Source organism: Cervus elaphus, chromosome 19, assembly GCF_910594005.1.
Source record: "Cervus elaphus chromosome 19, mCerEla1.1, whole genome shotgun sequence".
In the NCBI taxonomy this organism is placed as follows: domain Eukaryota; kingdom Metazoa; phylum Chordata; class Mammalia; order Artiodactyla; family Cervidae; genus Cervus; species Cervus elaphus.
The window spans coordinates 69,143,127-69,166,237 of record NC_057833.1 but is presented as its reverse complement, the minus strand read 5'-3'; the positions used below and the strand labels follow the sequence as shown (position 1 = coordinate 69,166,237).

At 46.4% G+C, this 23,111-nt stretch overlaps 2 protein-coding genes across 4 annotated transcripts in view; one reads left to right on the top strand and one right to left on the bottom strand.

Moving 5' to 3' along the window:
• SIM2 (SIM bHLH transcription factor 2) overlaps positions 1-4,116 on the top strand; it is a 49,549-nt gene extending 45,433 nt beyond the window's left edge. For all 3 annotated transcript variants that reach the window (XM_043875481.1, XM_043875480.1, XM_043875483.1), the window contains one exon: positions 1,945-4,116. In XM_043875481.1, coding sequence (XP_043731416.1) covers positions 1,945-2,399 — 455 coding nt within the window. In that variant the 3' untranslated portion in view covers positions 2,400-4,116. The remainder of the gene's footprint in view (positions 1-1,944) is intronic.
• A 1,543-nt stretch (positions 4,117-5,659) lies between these two features.
• The window catches only part of HLCS (holocarboxylase synthetase), a 194,394-nt gene continuing 176,942 nt past the window's right edge, over positions 5,660-23,111 (bottom strand). Inside the window, exons 7-11 of the mRNA XM_043875479.1 lie at positions 16,723-16,790; positions 15,089-15,249; positions 13,431-13,545; positions 11,033-11,246; positions 5,660-8,988 (exon numbers count right to left, since the gene is read on the bottom strand). Coding sequence (XP_043731414.1) covers positions 8,817-8,988; positions 11,033-11,246; positions 13,431-13,545; positions 15,089-15,249; positions 16,723-16,790 — 730 coding nt within the window. The 3' untranslated portion in view covers positions 5,660-8,816. The remainder of the gene's footprint in view (positions 8,989-11,032; positions 11,247-13,430; positions 13,546-15,088; positions 15,250-16,722; positions 16,791-23,111) is intronic.

Below are 23,111 nucleotides of genomic sequence, written 5' to 3'. Positions count from 1 at the left end.
CCTCTGCTCCCTAAAAGGGAGGCAACGTGATTTTTCTATATGGCTTCCCAGGTGGTGCTAGTGGTAAAAAAAAAATCTGCCTGCCAAGGCAGGAGACACAAGAGATGCAGGTTCAATCCCTGGGTCGGGAAGATTCCCCTGGAGAAGGAAATGGCAACCCACTCCAGTATTCTCACCCAGGAAATCCCGTGGACAGAGGAGCCTGGCGGGGTATGGTCCATGGGGCTGCAGAGAGTCGGACATGACCGAACAGCACAGCACATGGGTCCCAAGAACCCCCAGCTGTATTTATTTCATGATTACTTTCTACTCCACCCCAAAATGAGCACGAGACACTGCTGGTTTTCTTCTCATGCCAGTTTTCGAAACGCAGGAAGCAGTGGTGGAAAATCATGGGCTCGGGGACAGAAATGCCGATGCCCACCCTAAGGCAAATAGCACAGGTCTTCCAGGACTGTTTCTTCATCTGTAAAATGGGAGCACAAGCCACGTGGATCATAGCTACCACAGGGCTTGGCAGGCAGACATGATTGGCCGTCCAGCGAGCAGCCAGACAGATGTCCTCTGTGGAGGGTTCACCAGCTGCCCCCAGGCCCAGACAGACCCCTGCTTCCTCCCCAGGACAACCCCAGGCAGAGGGTAGGAGGAGGGGATTGAGGGTTAGCTGCCCCCCAGACCTAACCACTGTTGAGACTGTAGACCAGGTTTGTGCAAGAGTCCTGCGGGACCGCTGAAGGCTGGGTGGACGTTACAAGCCCCCGACGAGTGACCTGCCTGGCGTCCCCTCCTCTCCTTCGCTCTTTGGAGGCAGGTCGGGCCCTGCGGCTCTTCCGGCTGCTGAGCAAACTTCCTGCTGTGTGCTGCACCCCAGTCTTCACAAGCCTTTGAGAAACAGAAGAAGAGGGCCAGATCCAGGAGAAATCTGACATTCTCGGAGATTACTGGGACATGTTTTTCAGAAGTAGCCAGTTCAGAAAACAACATGCCAGCAACCAGGGCGGTTCAGGCCTGAGATGTGCATTCCCAGTACCCATCAGTGCCCTGGGTCCCCCACAGGACCACAGCAGGGATTTCCTTGGCACAGCGGGGGAAGGAAAAAGCAAAGGGATTGTCCTAACAGCTGGAACTGTTACCCACTGGAGACGGGACTTGAAAGAATTACTTTTTTGTGTGTGGGGGGCGTTGACCAATGAGATAACACAGTATTTGATTTTTTTTTTTAATTGCTATTTTGGAAGTGAAAGAGGTTAATAACCACTTCATTTGTCAGACACTTGGTAAAAACTGGACCAAAGGTGCTAATTGGGGCAATTTGTAATTGATTTCCTAGTCTTTTTGATATTAAAGGAAGACAAAGGATGTTTGAAGGTTTAAAAGAGGGGAGGGGAGCTAACTGATTCCAGACATCTAATTAGTGATGCTGGTTATGACATTAATTAGGGCAGTACTAAAAGGAGCAGGGTGATTACCACTCCACCCTCCCCACTGAGGGAAAAGCAAAAAAAAAAAAAAAAAACAGATCGTGGCAGCCTGGGGCCACGTAGGAGAAGGGCCGGGATAGGGAAGCCTCTAGGCCAACGCTGTCCAGCATGGTGGCCACCAGCCCAGGGTGGCCAGTGGTGAGAGGTGGTCCGAGCGTCTGCCCCACATTTGGAAGGCAGAGGCGAAGACCGCCTTATCTGCTTTGTATACTGTTCACACACTGAACTAATCTTCCGGCTCTGGGGCATTAAATCAAGGCTCTTACTAACATTACGGCCACCTGTTTCTCTTCACTGCTTCCTGCGGCTCCTAGAACAGGCCACTTGCATCTTGCGATTGGACTTGGCGGGCGCGGGCGGTCGAGCGGGCGGGTGGCGGCCCCAGGCCCCCCGGGGGGGTGTCGCTTGGGGCGGGCCCCCCTTCCCCCGGCGCGGGCGTCTAACGTGTCGCCTGTCCCCGCAGCGCCCGCCGCCGCGCGCAGGTTCGGCGAAGACACCGCGCCGCCGCCGCCGCCGCCGCCGCCGCCGAGCTTCCCGAGCTGCGGCCACTACCGCGAGGAGCCGGCGCCGGGCCCGGCCAAGGCCGCCCGGCAGGCCGCCCGGGACGGGGCGCGGCTGGCGCTGGGCCGCGCGCCCCCCGAGTGCTGCGCGCCGCCGGCCCCGGCGCCCCCGGGCGCGCCCGCGCAGCTGCCGCTGGTGCTGCTCAACTACCACCGCGTGCTGGCGCGGCGCGGGCCGCTGGGGGGCGCGGCGCCCGGCGCCCCCGGCCTGGCCTGCGGCCCCGGCGCCCCCGAGGCGGCGGGCGGCGCCCTGCGAGCCCGGGCCCCCGGCCCCACCGGCCCCGCCGCCGCCCCGCCGCCCGGCGCGCCGCGGCCGCACTACCTGGGCGCCTCGGTCATCATCACCAACGGCAGGTGACCCGCCCGGGCCGGCCGCCCGCGCGGAGAAGCCATAGGCCGGCCTCCTGGGCTCCCCGCCTCACCGAGTCCACGGTGCCGAGCTGTGTATGCACGGTTTAAATTAATTTATACAGAGACGACTATTTTACTAGAATTCCGCCGCCGACTTCTAGATTTTTTTTTTTTTTTTTTAACTGTAGATGCCATAAACGCCCGTGTAGGGGACAGAAGCGGCGACGTCGGGGACACCCTGACCGCCCGACCTTTTGTTCTCCGAGAGCTGGATTTTCTGAAAAAGCGAGCGCCCAGGGGTGGCCCCAACGACTCCGTCCTTGGGGGGGACTTGGTTTCCTCGCCTTGAAATCAGGCCTGCGCGCCCCTGACGCTCAGTAACAGACCCGCTTTTTTGGAGGGGAGGGGGAGCAGTTGTAACTTTGCGGAGATCACCCCACCCGAAGATGGTCAGATAGATGGGCCAGCCCGGGAAGCCTCCTGTGTTCATTGCCCTTTTTAGGTTCTTAAGGCAGAATTGATGATTTAAGTTCCCTGAATGGACAACTCCACAGTCTTCAAGTCATTCATGAGTCTCATGAAACGTTGTTGTTTTCATTTAACCCTTGAACACAAACATCGACAAGCCGAGACCAAGGGGGTGAATGTGGGTGTGCTTCTCAAGTGCATTCACAAAGTTTTTATTTCCTGCTAACCCCGTGAACTCTTGAGAATAGCACCTTCAGAATATATTGAATAGGCATTAAATGCAAAAAATATATATATATAGCCAGATATTTTATGAGAGTGACAGGTGGATGATTTCCGTGCCCAATGGATTGGCTACCCCTGTCCAGTATGATGACAAGCAAAGTCCCTCTGGCCCACACAGACCTGTAATTCCCTAGGCTCGTGTTTGCTACCAGTAGTGCTAATAAAGTTAGTTAAATTGCATGTGCAATATGGAAACTTGTCAATGGACTGCGCCTCATGGAAGAAAACATGCTAAAGGGATGTAATGAAAATGATGTACACGTCTTCAGCATTTTCTGCATTTTCTACAGAGTAAGAAAACTCCATATGAACATGTCATGTGTAACAGGTAAACAGGAATCTTTTTATAAAGCACCAGCAGTGTTTTTAAAATAAACTCCTATTAATTTTTATTTTTATACTTTTGCTTCAAGATTTCACTTTTAAAAATCCTGTCATGGCTCTGAAGTGGATCAGTGCATTGAACCACACTTTTTCAATCTGCTCCTCACTATAAACACTCCCTCATTTTGCTGCTTTTTCAAAGATGGTTTACTTTTAGGAAACTGTGTCCACCTTTCAGAGTGGAAAGGTTGTTCCCCAATGTCTTCAACTCACTGTTCTTAGAATCAGAGTGCACCTACATGTACCGTTGTCAAAATGTGAAAGGACCTGCCGCCCAGCCCGTGTCACTCTGAGGACCTGTCTGCTTCCCTGGGATGGTTCAGTTGCCTTATGGTACAGTTTGCAAATTTAGGAACATGTGTTTTGCAGTGAAGAGGCGAGGTCAGAAGAATCCAGTGCGTACACCTCTACACTGCGCTTAGCCATACCTTATGAGCAGCTTGCTCTGAGTGTAGACACAAAATAAGCCTGGGGTACTGTTTTTATGCTGTCAAGACCCGTAATTAAACCCGTGATTCCTGGAAGGTGCAGGTTTGATGAGCAGGAGATTTCATTTGACATTTTTCAATAAAGTACCGTAAAATGCGTTTGTGTCTATCTTGTTATTAATCATTGGGGGCTATATAAATACAACTGTGAGGACTTCTGGAGCAGTTTAAGACCAAATGTTACTGTCAGAAAAGAAAAGCGTTATAGATTTATAAACCTTAACATAAATAGGCTTAATGATGAGGGTATGTGTATTTGAAAAATGAAATGTGTACTAGGAAAAACTTCCTTGCCTAAACAAACACTGCAGTTTTCATAATCTAGAACATGAAGGAAGATTCCCATGCAAGCTGGCTTCCAGGCGGACAGCAACTCTGCCAAGTTAGCAGGGCAGTTACTACGGCAACCTGACATTGTTACCTCCATCTTTTAGTCTGCACATTTAAGCTTGGGGATGTTGTTTCTCGACTTCTGTGAGGCTCTGGAAGAGAAAGCGTGTTAATAAATACACATGTCTTTCACAAAAATAGAAAAATGTAGTGATTCCTAATATGTTGACAAAAAAATGCCAGATGAAATGGATTTCAAAAATAAGCCCAGTTCAAGACTGGTTTGGCCTTCCCCACTGGGCCTCCAAGGGAAAGGAATTCCTTTATGTTCTTGGAAGCCCTTTCTAGAAAAGCCATTCCATTCATACCTTTGTAGAGAAGTGAACAGGGTGTTAAGTGCTGCTCTGAAGATTACCCCTACCCCTTTGATCATATTAAGTCCAATGGCCATGCCTTCCTCCCTTGGATCCTAAGGATGGGAGAGGTTTACTCCATCAATGAATCCTGTATAAAGTCTGCTGTAGTTTATGATGGCTCAGACGGTAAAGAATCTACCTACAATGCAGGAGACCGGGGTTTGATCCCTGGGTCAGGAAGATTCCCTGGAGAAAGGAATGGCTACCCACTCCAGCATTCTTGGCCTGGAGAATTCCATGGGCAGAGGAGCCTGGTGGGCTCATGGGGTCGCAAAGAGTTGGACACAGCTGAGCGACTAACACTTTCAAGATGGTTAAGGTAGACTGTGGAGCGGGGGGGGCTGCTACCGATAAAAGAAAATTTCAAATAAATTCCATAAAATTGCTGTGGAAATTTTAGTGAATTGTAGCCCTTGAGTTATCGAAGATGCATTATTCAAGTTATTCCTAAACTTAAGTATGATAAATAAGGTTGAAATCTTGGGGAAGAACTGTGGAGACAAAAGTCAAGTAGTTCTCACAAAAGAGGAAGAACAAGTGAACAAGAACAGAACATGTTCTTATATTTGTTGTTAAAATTTTTAAACTAAAACATTTACATTATTAAATGTATTTCTCACTTTAGTTAAATTTTTTTGAACTTTTGGGGTTTGCTGACTTTCATTCTTTGGAGTAATATGACTTCTCTTTTGTATGATACATAACACATTTTTCACAACTACATTTTTAAAAAAGCAACCAGCTTCTTAATACTTACACATACCTATTCCTTATGATGTAAAACTATTTATTTTTTAAAATGTTTAAATATGAATAAAAAATATTGTAACCAAAAGGAATTGTTTATTTTGACATATGAAACATGGTAAAAATAAAAAATAAGCGGAAACTACAGAGAAAGTCTCAAAGTTTATTTTGGTAGACTTGCTTTTTATAGGCATCGGTTTAAAGTAATTACGTTTCAGAGATGAGTCTTTGAAAAACTAAAAATGCAGAGGTTTAATGCTTTATTTCAAATATGCATAGTAGTTAGGAATACCGGTTTCTCCATTCTTTGTCCATTAAGACCAAACAGATCTACAGAATGTAAGCCTAAAACATCTCCTTTATGCATTCTGAAACGGTCAGCTGAGGCTGGCTTCTCTCCTGGTTCCCAGATTCGAGGGTGAGGGGTGCCCACATAGTCTTCCCTGTGTGTGGAGGTGGTGGGGGTGGGGTAGGGTTGGAGGTGCGTGGTACCCCACGTGTGGGCCTGTGGACCCACCCCTCCTTCGACATGCTCCCACATCAGGCAGTCACCGTGCTGTAGCAGAGAGCCCCTGGGGGACACAAATCCTTCCAACTGTGCCCCAGCACTGTACATGCTGCCAGGATGACCAGTGCCAAGGAATGCTGTGGGGGCGGGGGAGGGGGGCACAGGAAGCCCAGCCATTGCTGGGTCCTATTTTAGAGTTCCTCTGAAATTTGCTACCAGCCCCAAGGGGTTGATGTCCTTCCTGCCTTTCACGTAACCTGGTAGATGCTCAATGCGCAGCCTCTACACAAGGGCACAATTTAAATATCCCCAAAGCACATGCCAATCCTGAGTTTAGGTGCTGTGTTTTAAAGTTTAAGAGGAAAACGCAAAGTTTCTCGTTAAGACTTTAAAGCTCCTTGAGATCCTAGATCACTGGGTGCATAAACTGCACCCAAGTTGATGAGTGCGGTGTAGCAAGTTTTCCTAATGCTAACAGCGGTAAGCAAAATAGCTTTATTCTGCTGTTCTATAGGAAGCAGAATTTCAAAAGTCTTTGGTTCATCTGAGGCAAAGTCAGGTTTATGCAAAACGCAGCATCTGCTCCAAGTCTATTCGCCTCCCTCAAGACAACTGGGTGTCGGCACAAGTAAGAAATAAGAACAGTCTTGAAAGCACAGGGGCAAAGCGATACGCCCAGAGCATCTCCATCTGCTGTGACATGGCCACACTTCATTAGTTTTAATTTACCAGAAGGAAATTAAATGATAACATTATTTTTTCCCTAAAGCAGACTGTCTAGAGTAGGACTTCAGCTTAAAACAAATCATAGCATGTTTTTCATTAAATAACCCCCCAAAGAAATGCAAAAAGTTAACGATGGCAGCTCTGAGAGATGGCGTGCCTTATATTAGAGTTTGAGAAGTCAAACTTGCAACATTAGCCTGAGAACTTTCTTCTTAATGATATTTTGCAGATGCCCTCTCCAGGGTGAGTCCATTTGGTAAATTTGGGGTGCTGTGGACTTCAAACTTTTATTTAGACTTGGGCATTTAGGAGAGAGTGTTTTGTTAAGAAAAATAATTCTAGTTGAAGCCTTATTTGCAAAAAATGACTTCTGAAATCTTTTCAAGTTACATTTCCAAAACACACATATTGGGTTAGTGTACTTGACTAAACATGTTATTTTTTTCCTTCTATGGGGTTGCCTGTGCCTGGCTAAAGGTAGATAGATTTTTATACTGAAAACCACAAACTTTCTGGAGTTAGCCTGACCGGGTAAAGCTGGAGAAAGACAGTGCTAGGACACAATAAAGGGGTTCTGTTCAAAGCTGAGAGCCTCATCAGCTTTTCTTTCCACTAATTTCAGTTGGGATTGGCAGGAAGAGAGAAAAGCGGACAAAAAGTGGCCTCTTCAGGCTGAAAAGTAATGTGTATGAGTCTCAACTTCAGTGGAGATAGGAGTTACATGGAAAAAAGCATGGAATACATCTGGAAATAGCAAATGCATATCAAAAGGCTTCCTTTCTTTTGTTCTTTCACGGAGACTCATAGGGCATCAGATTTTGAACATCTTCTTTTAAGACCTCACACACACGCACACACACACACATGCTCTTAACTGACGGTATACAATAGCAATAACTCTTTTTTGGCAATGTGAAAAGGGGGCAAAAAACTGTGACTCACAAATGAAATGCCTTGTACGTCTATACTGTGCGCACTGCACAGTCCTGCAGGAGTGCTCTCTATTTCAAAGCAAGCCCAAAGCTGGCCTAAAGCTCCAAATCCTCCTCTGCGTGTGGTATGAGAGCGAGACTTCACCTCCAGCTGTTGGAGCCAAATCTCCCACCCTCACGTCCAAGCAATTACCTAATCAATGCTTTAAGGATCTTGAACTTGATCCCATCACGGCAGAATATTCAGTCAATTTAAACTTAGGAAAGCTCATTAATTAATGTCAAAGTAATTAGCTGATTCCTTCTACAAGGTCATTACAACCAGAGCAGCTAGGGGTGCCTCTGTAGCCATGTAGACATTGCTATTGGACCACAAACCACCAGGCTGAGAATAAGGCTTAGAAATCTACCTTCTCTTTTCTCCACTAAATAAACAAACAAACAAAAAATGATGACTAAGTACCAGTGTATGTTCCTATAGGAAAACACCTCCCTAGGTTCTTGTAAACAGTGTTACCATACTCCTAACTCACCAATGACCAGGGCCTAAAAGCTTTTTAAAAAAATTTTTTAATAGTCTAGGGATAAAGATCGTCACTGGGCTTCCCAGGTGGCGAGTGGTAAAGAATCCACCTGCCACTGCAGGAGATGCAAGAGAGGCAATACCTGGGCTGGGAAGATCCCCTGGAGGAGGGCATGGCAACCCACTCCAGTATCCTTGTCTGGAGAATCCCATGGACAGAAGAGCCTGGTGGGCTACAGTCCATGGGGTTGCAAAGAGTCGGACTTGACTGAGCACGCACAAAGATCTCCACTACTGGGAAAATGTGAATTATTCCATTGCTGTTTCCATGTAAAAACATTTTTTTTTTTTGCCAATTAACACATCCAATTTCAAGAGGGGAGAACGAATTTCACATCTATGGCAGGTCTTTACCTGAACTAAATCTTTCCAGTGATCGGCCCTCTACCCCGAACAAAATTTAAGAATGAACAGGTTAATTGGAGGGAGAAAAAAAATCGTCAACAACTCTGATTTAGTCTTCCGGCTCCACGGGCTAGGACAGGCGGCAGAAATCCAAGGGGAAGTCTCCCGCCTCGCTTCTGCCCTTCAGTCTGTCTGTCAGTCCCTAGCAGGGACTACCGCTGTTTGGGGACAATGAGGTTTTTCAGCATGTCGAAGGAGTTACCGTCAGGATGCACCGTCACCACATCACCATTTTCCTGGTGGACCAGAAGGAACCCGGAGTCATCCAGGCCAACTATCCACACCTTTGGTCCCTCGGCACTTCCCAGGCGGACTTGCTGAGCGCTGAAAAGGAAGAACAGCCCTTGTTCACTGGGATGCCGTGAGAAGCAGCAGCGGCTTGAGACGATTAGTTAAGTAATCATCCGTTATGGGAAAGGACTCGGGGCTGGTGGGAGAGAGGAGGCTGGGCTGCACGAAGTGAAAATGCATCTGGGTCTGAGCGCTGCCTTTTGCTGGTCCCGCCTGAACGGTCTTGGTGAGTACCAGAATAACCAAGTCCAACAGGGAGTTAGGAATTGCTTCTCTTGCAAACATGGTCACTCCTAATTCTGAATGTCTGGGAGGATTTTTTTGCGCCACTTCCTTCACCCTCTAGCACTTTAAAGAAACACTGTGACCCTCCAGGCTTTTTGGCTGAGATGAGATTGGCCTCTTTCTGGCTGTTCTGCAAAGAGGACTTTTATCAAGTTGGGGTGCATCGATTATAAGTTAAACGAATGCTAATTCTACTTGTTTTCAATATTTTTCCAAATGCACCTACTGAGTTATAGCCTTCTTAACAGTTTTAAAAGTATAGAATCTGTACCTCCCCATGTTTATTTTGAAGAATTTCAGACCTACAGAAAAGGGGGAACATAGTACAACAAACCTCATATGCCCTCTTCACTTATACTAATTGATAACATTTTCCATATTTGCGATTTTTCCTCTGTGTGTGTGTGCACACAGTTTTGTGGCGGGTGGGGGGGGGGTTCCCTGATATTTAAAAATAAATTGTAGGCATCATGGCACTTTAAATATTTCAGCATGTATAAGAATAAGAATGATCTTCTTCTTAAATCCAGAATATCATTATCACTCTCAAGAAATGTGATCTTGATACATTATTGAATATCTGTCCCTGTGCAGATGTCCCCATCATCCCATTAATGTCTTTTGTGGGTACTCCCTCCCTTCCAGGATCTGATTATGAATCTCGTATTGCATTCAGCTGTCATGCCTCGTGAGTCTTCTTTAATCTCAAAAATCTCCCACCTTCTCTTTGTTTCTAAGACCTTGACATTGCTAAAAGGTAGAGGCCCCTGTTGGTCAACATCAATGCTTTTCAAACTAAGGTGCCTGAGAGCTTGCTGGAGCCTTTGGTAAAACAGGAGTGCTGGGCCCCAGCCTCAGGGGCAGAGTCAAGAATTTGCATTTCTACATGTACATTACCATATGCAAAATAGACCGCTAGTGGGAAACTGCTGTATAACACGGAGCTCAACCCGGTGCTCAACCCGGTGCTGGGCGACAACCCGATGTCGTATGACATCACGGATGTCGTATGGGGGGACCAACACAACCCAGTGTGGGCGACAACCTGAGGGCAGGCGTGGGGGGAGGCTCACGAGGGAGGGGACGCATGCACACCCGTGGAGTACACAGGTGTGCACACAACCGGGTGCTGGGCGACAACCTGATGTCGTATGACATCATGGATGTCGTATGGGGGCGACCAACACAACCCGGTGCTGGGCGACAACCCAAGGGCGGGCGTTGGGGGAGGCCCACAAGGGAGGGGACGCGTGCACACCCGTGGGATACACAGATGTGCACACAACACGGATGTCGTATGGGAAGGACCAACACAACACTGCAAAGCAATTATCCTCCAAACAAAAAAATCTTAATAAAAGAAACAGAAGTCATCAAAGGAGAAAAATGGAATTTGAACACGGGGGAAGAAAAACAGAATTTGTGTTTCTAACAAAGTTCCCAGGTAAGGCTGAGGCTGGGAGGTCTCCCTTTGAAAATGATAGTTACAATGAGAATGTTCCACAGTTTTAAGATCTGCCTGTTGCCTCACAATCAGACTCGGTTTAAACACACATTGGGGAAGGAAAGTCTTCAGTGATGTGGTGTCTTTCCCAGCGCATCCCCCCAGGAGGCACGGGATTGCCCTGGTCCCCATTCCTGGCGATGCTCACTCGCTCAAGGTGGTATCCCCCAGGTTTATCCATCAGTCAAAGAGTATTACCCAGACCCGGGTTTAGTTTCTCGCTTTAAGATGTTAAACTACTGCCTTAGCAAAGGGATTTTAAGAGGATGCAGACAAGCCAGCACTGACCTGTGTACCCAGTATTTATAGTAGAGAGGAAGAATGCCATTGGGCCCCTGGTCCTGAAACGTGTCGATCAGCTTCTCCAGCACGGTCGCCATTCGGGCGATGAGACAGTCGGCTCTCAAGGGCTGTAACTCTGCCCCGTGTTCCTTATTGTATTCTGTGATGAGATCGTTGATGCATATGGTAGGGTTGCTGTTCGTCACGTTAAATCCACAGCCTAGACGGAAACAAACGATTGACAAGGTGAGCAGTTCAATCTACTGACGACATCACATGTCTCTCTCGACCACCTAGAGAAAGTTACAGCTTTTATGCTCAACTTGCTGCTTCCTTGTCCTCATTTTGAGTTTTTTCCTTGTCTCTGGCCAGTAGTTAGAGAAGGACTTACATCTCGGAGTCCATCTTCCTTTTTTATCCTTCCCTTACTATCCTCATCAAATCAGAGTCATTCCAAATGTATTACACATTAGTTGGGGGAAAAAAAAAAAAAAGCAAGTCACATTGGATTCAACTGAGCAGAAAGGGATGAACAGGACAAAACAGAGTTGCTTCTGAAATGATACCTCCTGTGGTCTAGCCAAGAATTGGAGCTCAGCGCTGAACCCGATGTAAAATAGAATCTCTTGTTTCTTTTTCTACTTGAATAACAGAACACATGCTTGAAAATAAAGAATTTTATTCAGGTCTTAAGGAGTAAACTCTGGATTCAGAGACTTCCAACCTCGATCATGGCATAACCCCAAACACATCTTTTAATGCTTTATCCTTGCAAGTCTTTGGTGCTAGGGTTACACTGTTGGCAGAGGGCCAACCCATGTTCAGTGGCTCTTTCACAGGCCCCTAAACCAAGGCTTCAGGAGAGAGTTACCGGCTTATCTCTTTCGTTACTTAACACCGCTGTGCTCTGTCGGGTGGGGCTGAGGGGGTTCTTTGGAAAAGCTGAGACTCAGTTTTCAGCAGGGCCCTGAATCAACCTCAAAGAGGGCTTCAATAAGAAGTGAAATACTGCAAGAACTAGGCAGTGAGCCCACCATTTTTCCAGGGCCTCTGAGAAGAAAAGTTCCCCAAATACTTGTCTTAGATGGAACAATGACATTCACAGTAACAGTACTTTTTGGTAAATGTTCTGAGCTGTTTTCGGTATGAAGGGAAGGCTTGTCTGACCCCAGATTATTATTATTATTTTTAAAACATATACTGGCTACTAAAATACAAACCAATGTAAATGACACCTGGGAAAAAACAAACAACTACAAAAGCAGGGAAGAATTTGCAGTTGTTCGTTCGTTTGTGCTTTTATCGACAACATACACAACAGCAGAAGTACCTGTGCCGGTATAAGGCATTCAACTATGCATATACAGCACCGAAAAATCTCTCCTGTACCCAGAAAATGCACGGTCCTGGGAAAAGAGCCACATGGACTGCTGTCAACTTAGGCTGTGTCTTTCTAAGGACCAGCAGGTGCCACTGATGGTGACTTTTTGAATCTTTCCCCAAAGATGCCCTCTGTGCCCCCTGCCCACCTCCCTCGGCCTTAAGACGTCCATAAAAGCTACGGATTCTCTCAGAAAAAAGTTTCGTTTCCCCCTCACTGACAGAGAATTCCTCAGCTCCCTGAAGCCATCATTTGTCCCCATTCGGAACCTCTGTATCCAGCCCAGTTACTCATTTACACATGGGAGACAGAGCTTGGAGGGGAGGAAATAACTTCCCTAGAATAACACTGCCAGTTGGCAGCGGCGCTGGAAACACACGCCGTGTCTCTTCTGGCTGGCACTTCCCACACACCATCACACGCTTTCTGTCCACTGCTGATTTCTGAACCCCACTCCAGTTCCTCTGGGCATTAGGGAGAAGGTGATGCTTGGATGACCAGGGACACCTAGGAACTTCTCGAATGGCTTCTAAATCCATCTCCTTGCCTGATGAGGATGTGCTGAGGTGAAACGGGGAATCTTTACCTCACCCTGACCATTCTGGAGTGTCTTCTGAAGGTCAAAAAGAAGGCAACTTTTCCATGGCCTGGGAAGGTCAGATTAAGAATGCAAGGACACCTATCCTTGAAACTAACTTTTCTTTTCTTATTACCAAGTAACGAAGTGGATATTTTCATCATTTCTAATTCAACAGGAAGCAGGAGTGTAGAGAGGTGTAAGAAAATGCCTGTTTGATAAAACACCCATGTGGTGGTTTCCATGGCCATAGGTACAAACGCTAAACCTTCTGAAAGGCTTTCTACCCACCTGGCCTGTTCTGTACACATACTGTGTTCTATAAGTCAAAGCTCAAAGAAAAAGAAATCCCAAATGATAATCCACTCCCCTCAATGGAGCCATGTGTGAGCCATTTTATTTCTATTAATCTAAAAATTCTGGGGGTAAGGGCTTTAAAAACTTACCAATAAGTATATAAAATGTTTCTCCCATAAGTGTTGAGTTAACCAAAACTCCACCAAGCTTCATGAGGTCACTGTAATAAATATCATTGGGCCACTTCACTCGCAAATTGATATCCTAAAAGGAAAATCTGTGTATTAATCAAGCAGTCTCAAGACACAAAGGGACCAGGAAAGGTTGTCCAACTTAGAAAACATAAAGAAGAGCAGAATATTCTAGAAACGGACAGAATAGGGAGTCTCATGCTCTCTTCTTTTTCAGACAGCCGATCACCTCTTTGGAGCAATACTTGGAGTATTAAAGTGCCCCATGGAACTAGAGGAAGGAGACCTAAAGAACACAGGAATTTCAGTCTCCTCTCCCTCATCACTTTGTACCATCATCAGAAACACTCTGAAGACTCCCATCTTGGGAATTAAATTGATTATCCCAAGATCAATAACCACAGCACAGGGGACCATCATATCCTAGGGAGGAGGGTGGAGAGGTGGGGTGAATACTCTCAGGCTCTTTTTCCTTAAGGAGCTCCTGCTCCAGAGTGAAGGATGGTCCTGAACTAACCAGAGTCAGGCAGAAATGTCTTGAGTAGAACACTATGGAGATACACAGGAGCAATTCATTTCACTGAGTCATATTACACCATGTATGGATGTGAGAGCTGGACTATAAAGAAAGCTGAGTGCCGAAGAATTGATGCTTTTGAACTCTGGTGTTGGAGAAGACTCTTGAGAGTCCCTTGGACTGCAAGGAGATGCAACCAGTCCATCCTAATGGAAATCAATCCTGAGTGTTCATTGGAAGGACTGATGTTGAAGCTGAAACTCCAATACTTTGGCCACCTGATGTGAAGAGCTGACTCACTGGAAAAGACCCTGATGCTGGGAAAGATTGAGAGCAGGAGGAGAAGGGGATGACAGGATGAGCTGGTTGGATGGCATCACCGATTCAATGGGCATGAGTTTGGGTAAACTCCAGGAGTTGGTGATGGACAGGGAGGCCTGGCGTGCTACGGACCATGGGGTTGCAGAGAGTCGGACACGACTGAGCGACTGAACTGAACTGACTGATTAGAGGATACTGAGTTTATTAGTCTCCATGAAGTACCAACGGTCAACCTGGGTAACAGAAATAGAACGGTCCAGTGGCCTACTGCTTCTCCATCCGGAGGGACATGGCCTGGGCAAGGCTGCCTGTGCCCTCCAGGGAATGACCTGAGAGCAGACACTGCCTTGAACTGGGCCACCTGGAACCCACCTCCTGCCATGACTATGAAGTTAAGGCACACAGACTGGGTGCCCGAGGTTTGTTTAGGCCCCTTTTCACCAGAAAACACCACGGATAAATAGACTCATCCAGTCCAATGTGCTTCAATCAAAAAGAAAGAAAAGGAAAAGAAAGGCATGCCTTTACTAGGACATCGGACACATCTCTCAATAGCACAGAAGGGAAATTCTGGGAAATGAACACATTCCAGCAGGCCTGAAGCAGCTATCATCCTGACAGCGCTTTTAAAACTCCAGCAGCTCTCTGCTGCCAGTTTTACAAAAAGCAGGCTGAGGCTCTGCGCACAGCAACCATTCAGACACACACACGCTACCAACACGCCTAAACGGAGATGCGCATACGTGGCAGGGATGTATCAGTGAGGAGCTGCACATACCTGGTACCCGGGGATGGATCTCACCGCTTCTACGACGGCCAGGGACATCAGATGCTGGACAAACGGAATCCTCTGCCCCAGCGGGGATCTCAGCGGGATGCAGACCAGCAGGGTGGAAAGGGCGCATCCCAAGGGGCTCAGCCAAGCGTTCTTTCCCCGCCCTGGAACACAAGCTACGTCAGGAAACCGGCCAGCCTGCCCTGTGAGCGGACTAAGATGCACATAATGCCGGGAAATATGTGGAGGGCTCACAAACACAAACGGAGGATCTGTCCAGCTGAAACAAACCGGGATTGATGAAAATGCTTGGAGATTCTGGGGTTAACTCAACAATAGAGAAGCTCTTTAAAATCTGAAGCTCTGTGGCTGAGCAAGTTTCCGATAATTAGCATAATGTTCTGCCTCATATCATCCATGCTTTGATGATTCAAAGTCTTATACAGTGTCTGAACATCACTCTTGGTTTAATTCTCACCATATGGCAATGCAGGCAGAAACAGAGACAGTGGGGAAACTGGACCGAACCTACACTGATCCAGGAGAGGCCACTTTTTTAGAAGTGATCCCAATTGTGATGGTCTCATAAAAACCATAGAATTGTACACTTTAAGTGGGGGGACTGGATGGTATATGACTTATAGCTGGCTGTTATTTATTTTTTTTAAAAGGAAGCTGAATTTGAAAAATGATTCCTGATATTAACTCTGAGTTATTTTTCTTAAAAAAGTTGTTGAGGAAATAAAATAATCAAAATGAGAGGTATAATGTAATTTCTTCCCTGGCTCTTTTTTTTTCAAACTACCTTATTGAGCACCACAGCCTTGAATAAAAAAATTTTTTTTTTCTTTCTTTGAGTTACGTTCAAAAGACATGCTCAGGAGAAAGAAGTGGAAACAGTGGATTTCTCATTTCATTGCTTCTTCTGGGAAAGGCATAAGAGCCTCTGAGAGTTAAAAGTTGGGGGTCTGCCTGGTACCTGCTGGGGGCGGGGAGAGGCAGGGGACAGTGGCCCACGTATGACTCCTGAGAAGGAATAATCCGCTTGCAGCTGGACCCCAGGTGGATCCTGGAAGGGTGTGGGCTCCTGCCTTTGAAGGTCAGCAGGGGGTGGAAGTGCTGGACAGCCCTTTGCTCCTTGGCGATCACTCTGTGAACATGCACTGAGCACCGATCGAGGGCCCCGTCCATGCAAACTCCATGCCAGCCAGGGTGGGGGCTGGCAGATGAGAGACCCTTCCATGTGACGCTTGGTCTAGACACGGAAGTCACCTCCCCGAGAACCTTCAGGAAAATGTCTGTCTAACATAGTTATTATTCACATGCGGCAACGCCTAGAATGTGTCAGGAAGAGGAATTTATAAGACGTAGGTAAAAGAACGTGAAAACCATCGCAGGCGGATGTCAAGTGGTTTAATAAACATCTTGGTTTGAGGGAACACTTGAATTCTACTGGAGTTCAGTCTTCTAATCAATTTCCCTTCCTCTTCCTCCATTTTAGGGCAACGTGAAAACAAACAACTTCTAACTTCAGTCATCTCGATGATCAGCACATGCAATCAATTGGCTCTCTGGCCACAAGAGTCACAGATTTTAGAAAACAAAAACAACAGAAGCAGTAATGAAAGATGACTGACCTTTGCCCTGTGTCTGGCGGACTGCAATGGCTATTAAACCCATTTCCTGCGGCATCTCAAACATCAACCTGTAAACGATGGGAAAGACCGGTCAGCCAGAACTGGGACAGGACATGGGAACCTGCGGCTCAACGTGGGGGACGCTGTTTGCTTTCACTTGCGAACGCGTTAGTAAGGAAGGGCCGTCTTCCGGGTTTCAAGGGATACTGAGCCCTTTCCCAGCTTCTGGAGTGAGAATGATGGAAAAGGGATGCAGGAAACACCATTTACTAAGAAAAAAAGGTGGACTGGGGGTGGGGCACGTGTACCTGCCCAAGCTATCATTCAGTTTATTCAAGACATTGTTAGGTTATATTTCTTCGGAATATCCTATCAAATTCCTCCCTCCCCCGCTGAGGTGGTGTCCCCTTCTGCGAGTGACAACTAGCAATTCCTGACATTTGTTTCTACTTACGGCGCGTTTCTGTCTGCACACTGGAACATAATCATAACAGAAGTTTCTGATTATTCAGAAAACTAATATGGTGGCAATAAAGCCGTTTAAAAGACACACTATCCCCCGAGAACTAATTATGTTTTAACTATAGTAAATAAATCTACACCTTCTGAGAACTCAGGAGAACCCTGGATCCTTTTAGGCTTGAGTTCTGCTTTTAAAATGGTTTTTATTTAAAAGAATACAAACTTCCCTTTGGGGGAAGGGTAGAAATGTGCACTGTATCTCCAGCAAAAGAGTCAACATAAACCGCCCCCCAAGAAAAGGGGGGAGAAAAAAACACAAAAACCCTCACTCTGAGAATTTCCTCCCCAGCTCCATTCTACGTATTCAATCACACTGGGAAGGTTTTCCTCTGCATTCCCAGCAAATGAGCAGGCACAGCTCTCGGTGCGTGCTAAGTCGCTTCAGTCCTGTCTGCCTCTTTGCGACCCCACGGACTGTAGCCCGCCAGGCTCCTCTGTCCCTGGGATTCTCCAGGCAAGAGCACTGGAGTGGGTAGCTGTGCCCTTCTCTAGGGGATCTTCCCGACCCAGGGATTGAACCTGTTGTCACTTCTGTCTTGCACTGGCCGGCGGGTTCTTTGCCACTAGTGCTACCTGGGAAGCCCCCTAGCTCTCAGTAGGACTTATTAAACAAAGTAAAACATCAGACCTGTCGGTGCAGCCGCCAGGATGTCTCTGAAATACTTTCTGGGGGTTGAGGGGAGCAGCAAGGGCAGGGGTGATGGCGACGTGGTACTCTTCCGAGGGTGGGCTCCAGAGCATCCCTGCGCTAAGAGGGACCACGCTCGGAAAGCGCTTCCTCCTCTCTGTCGGGCTTGGGGAATGGAGTGGAGCATTAGACACAGGGAGGGAAGGAAAACCCTTAAAGGCCTAAACACCCAGAGCGCCCCTCTGTGACCCTGGCAGGCAGAGCCTCGTGGTGCCCCAGCACGGTGAGGGGGAGCCCTTGGCTGGCTGAGAAGAGCCCAGCCACCCGGGACAGGGGCCGGGCCGGGCCGACAGGCACAGGGCTTGCCAGAGAGCAGGCAGCCCCCTTGTCTGGGTGCCAAGCCCACTTCCATCTTGCATGAAATACAGTTCCAGAGGTATTTCTCTTGGACACCATGAATAACCCATTGAGATCGGCTCTGCTTATACGCCGCTGGGCTCCAAGAATAAAGCATCCTTTTCTTGCGTGGAAAATTCGAAGAAGGAAGCTTTGTCCACGCGGGGAGATAACATTGTCTTCTCTGGCTCAGCAGAGAGACCCAGCCACCTTCATCTGGGCTCCGAAGGCTGCCGGGTTCTGGGGTGGAGCGGGGGAACACCTAACGAAGTTTTCTATGCAAAGGGGATGGGGGGGAGCAGTGATTTTGCACATGTGAGCAGACTGCAAAGGCTCTTTCCATCTCGGATGTTCTGTAAATAAACAGGTAGATGGAAGACCGTCATGTCTAGAGCCAGCCACGGTGATGGTGGAATTAGGCGTGGGGAGGTGGGAAGGTTCAAAAACCAAACACAGGCTTCCAGAACAAAGAAAAATGATGAAGGGAACATACGCACTAAGCTTGCTGGAAGCTTGGCAGCGGTGAACAGGGCATATTGATGAGAAGACTGAGCTTGGGAAGCTGAAGGCCAAGAGGAAATTCTGGGAGGAGGGAAACAATGAAGTGGGGGTGGGGGGGGATGGGTAATGCTTAGTTTGAGCCAGGTGAAGATCGCCAGGTTTATTTGTGCGACCTCAGACAGCTCTGGGGGCCAAACCACATGGCTCACGGTCCACAAAGAAGCATTTATGAACTTTGGCAAAATGGAAAATTTGCATCTCCGAAGGTGGAGTCACTAGGTTGCTTTAGCAGAAAGGAGACACCCTAAATGCATTTCTAACCCGAGCTGATGTCGTTCTGACAAAAGGAAATAGAAGAAAACGAAGGAAGGGGAGAGGGGAGGGGAGGAGGTTACATAACTACCTCCCTACCTCTGTGGTTTTTTTCTTTGTTGGAAAAGGCTGTTTAACAAACAGTTCCTGTGATCAGCAGCCAGGGGCAGGCACTGGTACCACCGGGACACGGGAGGAGACTGCTCTGTTTTGGCATACTTCCCTTCTAGCTCAGCAGTAGAGAATCCGCCTGCCAACTCAGAAGACGCAGGTTTGATCCCCGGGGCAGGAAGATCCCCGGGAGAAGGACATGGCAACCCACTCCAGTATGCTTGCCTAGGAGATCCCATGGGCAGAAGAGCCCGGTGGTTACCCTCCACAGGGTCACCAAAGAGTCGGACACAACTTAGAGAGTGTACAACAGCTTTGGGCTGAAATACGCAGAGCCCCAAGGCTCGCCTGGCAACCAGCACAGGCCCCGACCGCCTTGTTACTAAGGACATTGCAGCTCCCACTGCATGCTCTGCCAACCAGAGCACCCTAAATCTCACGTGGCTGTGGGAATTAAGTTTCAATAATTAAAACTAACCGAGAAGACAGACCAGTATTAGCTAGTGAAAATTCTGAGTGAACAGAAGTTTACATTCGGAGTCAAGTCAATCCACTCTGAGGACTGAATCTAAAGAAAGAGTCCACACTCACCACAGCGCTATAGAAGTGAAAATTTGGAAAAAGACATAAGAGTTCACTAGGGAAATGAGGCTGGTGGAATAATCTGCAGTCATCATAAATGATCATTATGAAGATTACATAACAACACAGAAGAAATGCTTGCAATAGAATTTTCAATTTTAAAAAACAGGATATGAAACCTACATATACTTTTAGCCCAACTTTGTAAAATTCACAGAAAAGCGAGGGAGGGAGATTTGACAAAACAAAAATTGTGGCTATATTAGGAAGATTTTATTTGTTAAACTTTAAGTTGACTGCTCATCTGTTTTTTTAAAAAGTTATTTTTAATTGGAGGATAATTGCTTTACAGTTGCTGTTGGTTTCTGCCATACAAGAACATGAATCAGCCACAGGCGCACACCTGTCCCCTCCCTCTTGAACCTCCCTCCCACCCCATCCCACCTAAGTTGTCACCGAGCACCAGGCTGAGCTCCCTGTATTACACGCAACTTCCCACGAGCCATCTGTTTTCCATGTGGTAATGTATATATATATATCAACGCTCCCTTCTCAGTTCCTCCCACCCTCTCCTTCCCCACAGTGTCCACAAGTCTCTTCTCTGTGTCCCAGTCTCTATTCCTGCCCTGCAAATAGGTTCATCAATACCATTTTTCTAGATTCCATATATGTGTGTTAATATATGACATTTGTTTTTCTCATTCCACCTCAGTAGAACCGACTCAAATTCATTCCTTTTTATGGCTGAGTAACATTCCATTTTATACACACACACACACACACACACACACACACACCCCACAACTTCTTTATCCATTGATGACTGCTTGTATTTACTTTGAAAATTATTTTGAAAAATTTGGGGGAAAGAAGCATGGTTTTTATATTTAGATATAATATTTGTTGGCAACCCACTCCAGTATTCTTGCCTGGAGATCCCAGGGACAGAGGAGCCCCGAGGGCTACTGTCCACTGGGTCGCAAAGAGTCACACACAACTGAAGTGACTTAGTACACATGCATAATATTTGTAAATACGTCAACAAACAGGAGTAAAAGACCTGCTTTAAAAATAAGATAATAACAGTCACCTGTAGCATCCATTTTATTATAACCAATGAACAAGACCTTATTTAATTTGTAACTAATGAGCAGAAATTCTTAAAACCAGTCTGTTCATATGCAATGGAAGCCTTAAAATTTTTATATCTTCTCACCCAGTGACTATATCCCTAAGATTGGATTCTATGGAGTATTCAGACAGGAAAACAATAATTAAGGGACACAGCTATTTCATCACAGCATTGCACAGTGAAAAAAATCATTAACAGTACAAACAGTCCACAACAGAGGAAAGAAAAGAAATCATAGTATCCGCAACATGAAAAAATATCATAAAGCCATCAGTGATACAGGCAAATGTCTGCTGAACACCATTAGAAGATTTAAAGAGTGTGGAAATTCCAATATGCAGCATGATTGCACAGGTGCTTTAAAATACACTTTTAAAAATTATTAGGAAATATACCAAAATATTAGCTGTGGTTACTTTTAAGTTACGAGTGTAGTTACGGAAAAACACAGGAAAGTACAAAGCAGAAAAGTCATACAAAGAAGTCCTTCTTAGAAATGTATATTCTTCTATACTTTTCCTCTTAAAAAATACAACATACACACACATACACACACACAATATGTTATACAAAATATTTTCTGATGATTGGAAGGATTGCTCATTTTGGATCTTCTTTCTTTCTCTCTTTTTGGCTGCGCCAACCAGGGAACTCATGCCCCCTGCAGTGAAAGCACGGAGTTTTATCCAATGGACCACTAGGGAAGTCCCCAAACTCTTAAAATGAAATAGATATTTGGTTACGGACATTTTTATTTTGTTGACAATAAAAAACAAAAAAGGCATTAAAAACAACATCATGATATGATCCCACCTATGTAAGCTATGTATTCCTATGTGCATTCATAGACAAATACAGGACACCCATTAACAGTGGCTGCCTCCAGAAGGCGGAGATAGAATTATATCATGGTTTTAGCTTCTTCATTGTGCTCTTCTATGTAATCTCTGGGAGTTAAGATTCCAAATGGTTTTTAGTTTCATTATATTTGTCCGCATTTTCCACCGTTTCTATACTTGCAGTGCATTCATTTCATCATCAGGAAAAAAAAAAATGGTTTTTCAAATGTAGTACATTGGGAACACCAACCATTATATCTGAGGATCACTGTTTTTAAAAAAAAAGTTAAGAGCTAAAATTTAAGGATTTTTTTAAAAAACAGTTCACTCTAACAGTACAATCAGTTTTTTAAAAAGTTGCCTTCTATGCAAGAATGCACAGTATTGCTTTTGGAAAGAAAATGAGTAGTGTTTTCTGCTCCCAAGAACACGTATACTGGAGCAAGGAGGGTGGTAGGGCTCTGCCATGCACAGGGAGATGGTCTAGGGTGAAAGGTGCTGGACCCTGGACCAGAAATTTCAGAACAGAGAGGTAGGCATTTGGGGGCAAAGCTGAGACCAACAGTCCTAGAGGAGGACAGTGTTATCCAGAGACCAGGGGTTACTGCTCCTGGAGGGAAAGGAAAGGTTCCTGGGGAACTTGAGAAATGTCACGGCAGAGGTGACTCAGGAAATGGGACAGATTCGGATTCAAAACCCAGTGTTGACTTGAACTAACATTGAGTGACGGGCTCCTCGTCTCCCCATCTCTCAGTCGCCTAGGAAACGGAACACGTGGTGTGGTCTCAGGCTCCTCAAGAACGAAGGGTGAAGGAATACACAAGATGCTCGGTCACAGGGTCAGTGCTTAAAAGCATCACTTTCTCTTGGTTGTAGATGCCAGAACTCCTTACTTCAACAGACAGGAAGGCCTCGCATTTCCTCCTCTTGGGGATAAGGAGGGTGGTCAGGGAGAAGAAAGGGAGGAGAAGAAGGGGAGGAACACGTGTATTCTAGGACCTTTCACAGAGTCTAGGGGGTAATGTCTCTTCCCCGAACCTCTCGCCCCCTCTCCCATCTCTCTTACACACACATACTAACCTGACCTGAAGTCAGGCTAAAAAGTGTTTAGATTAACACTTAAAATTGGGTTCCACCCTCTTACACTGTTGGTGGGAATGCAAACTAGTACAGCCACTATGGAAAACAGTGTGGAGATTTCTTAAAAAACTGGAAATAGAACTGCCATATGACCCAGCAATCCCACTTCTGGGCATACACACTGAGGAAACCAGATCTGAAAGAGACACGTGCACCCCAATGTTCATCGCAGCACTGTTTATAATAGCCAGGACATGGAAGCAACCTAGATGCCCATCAGCAGATG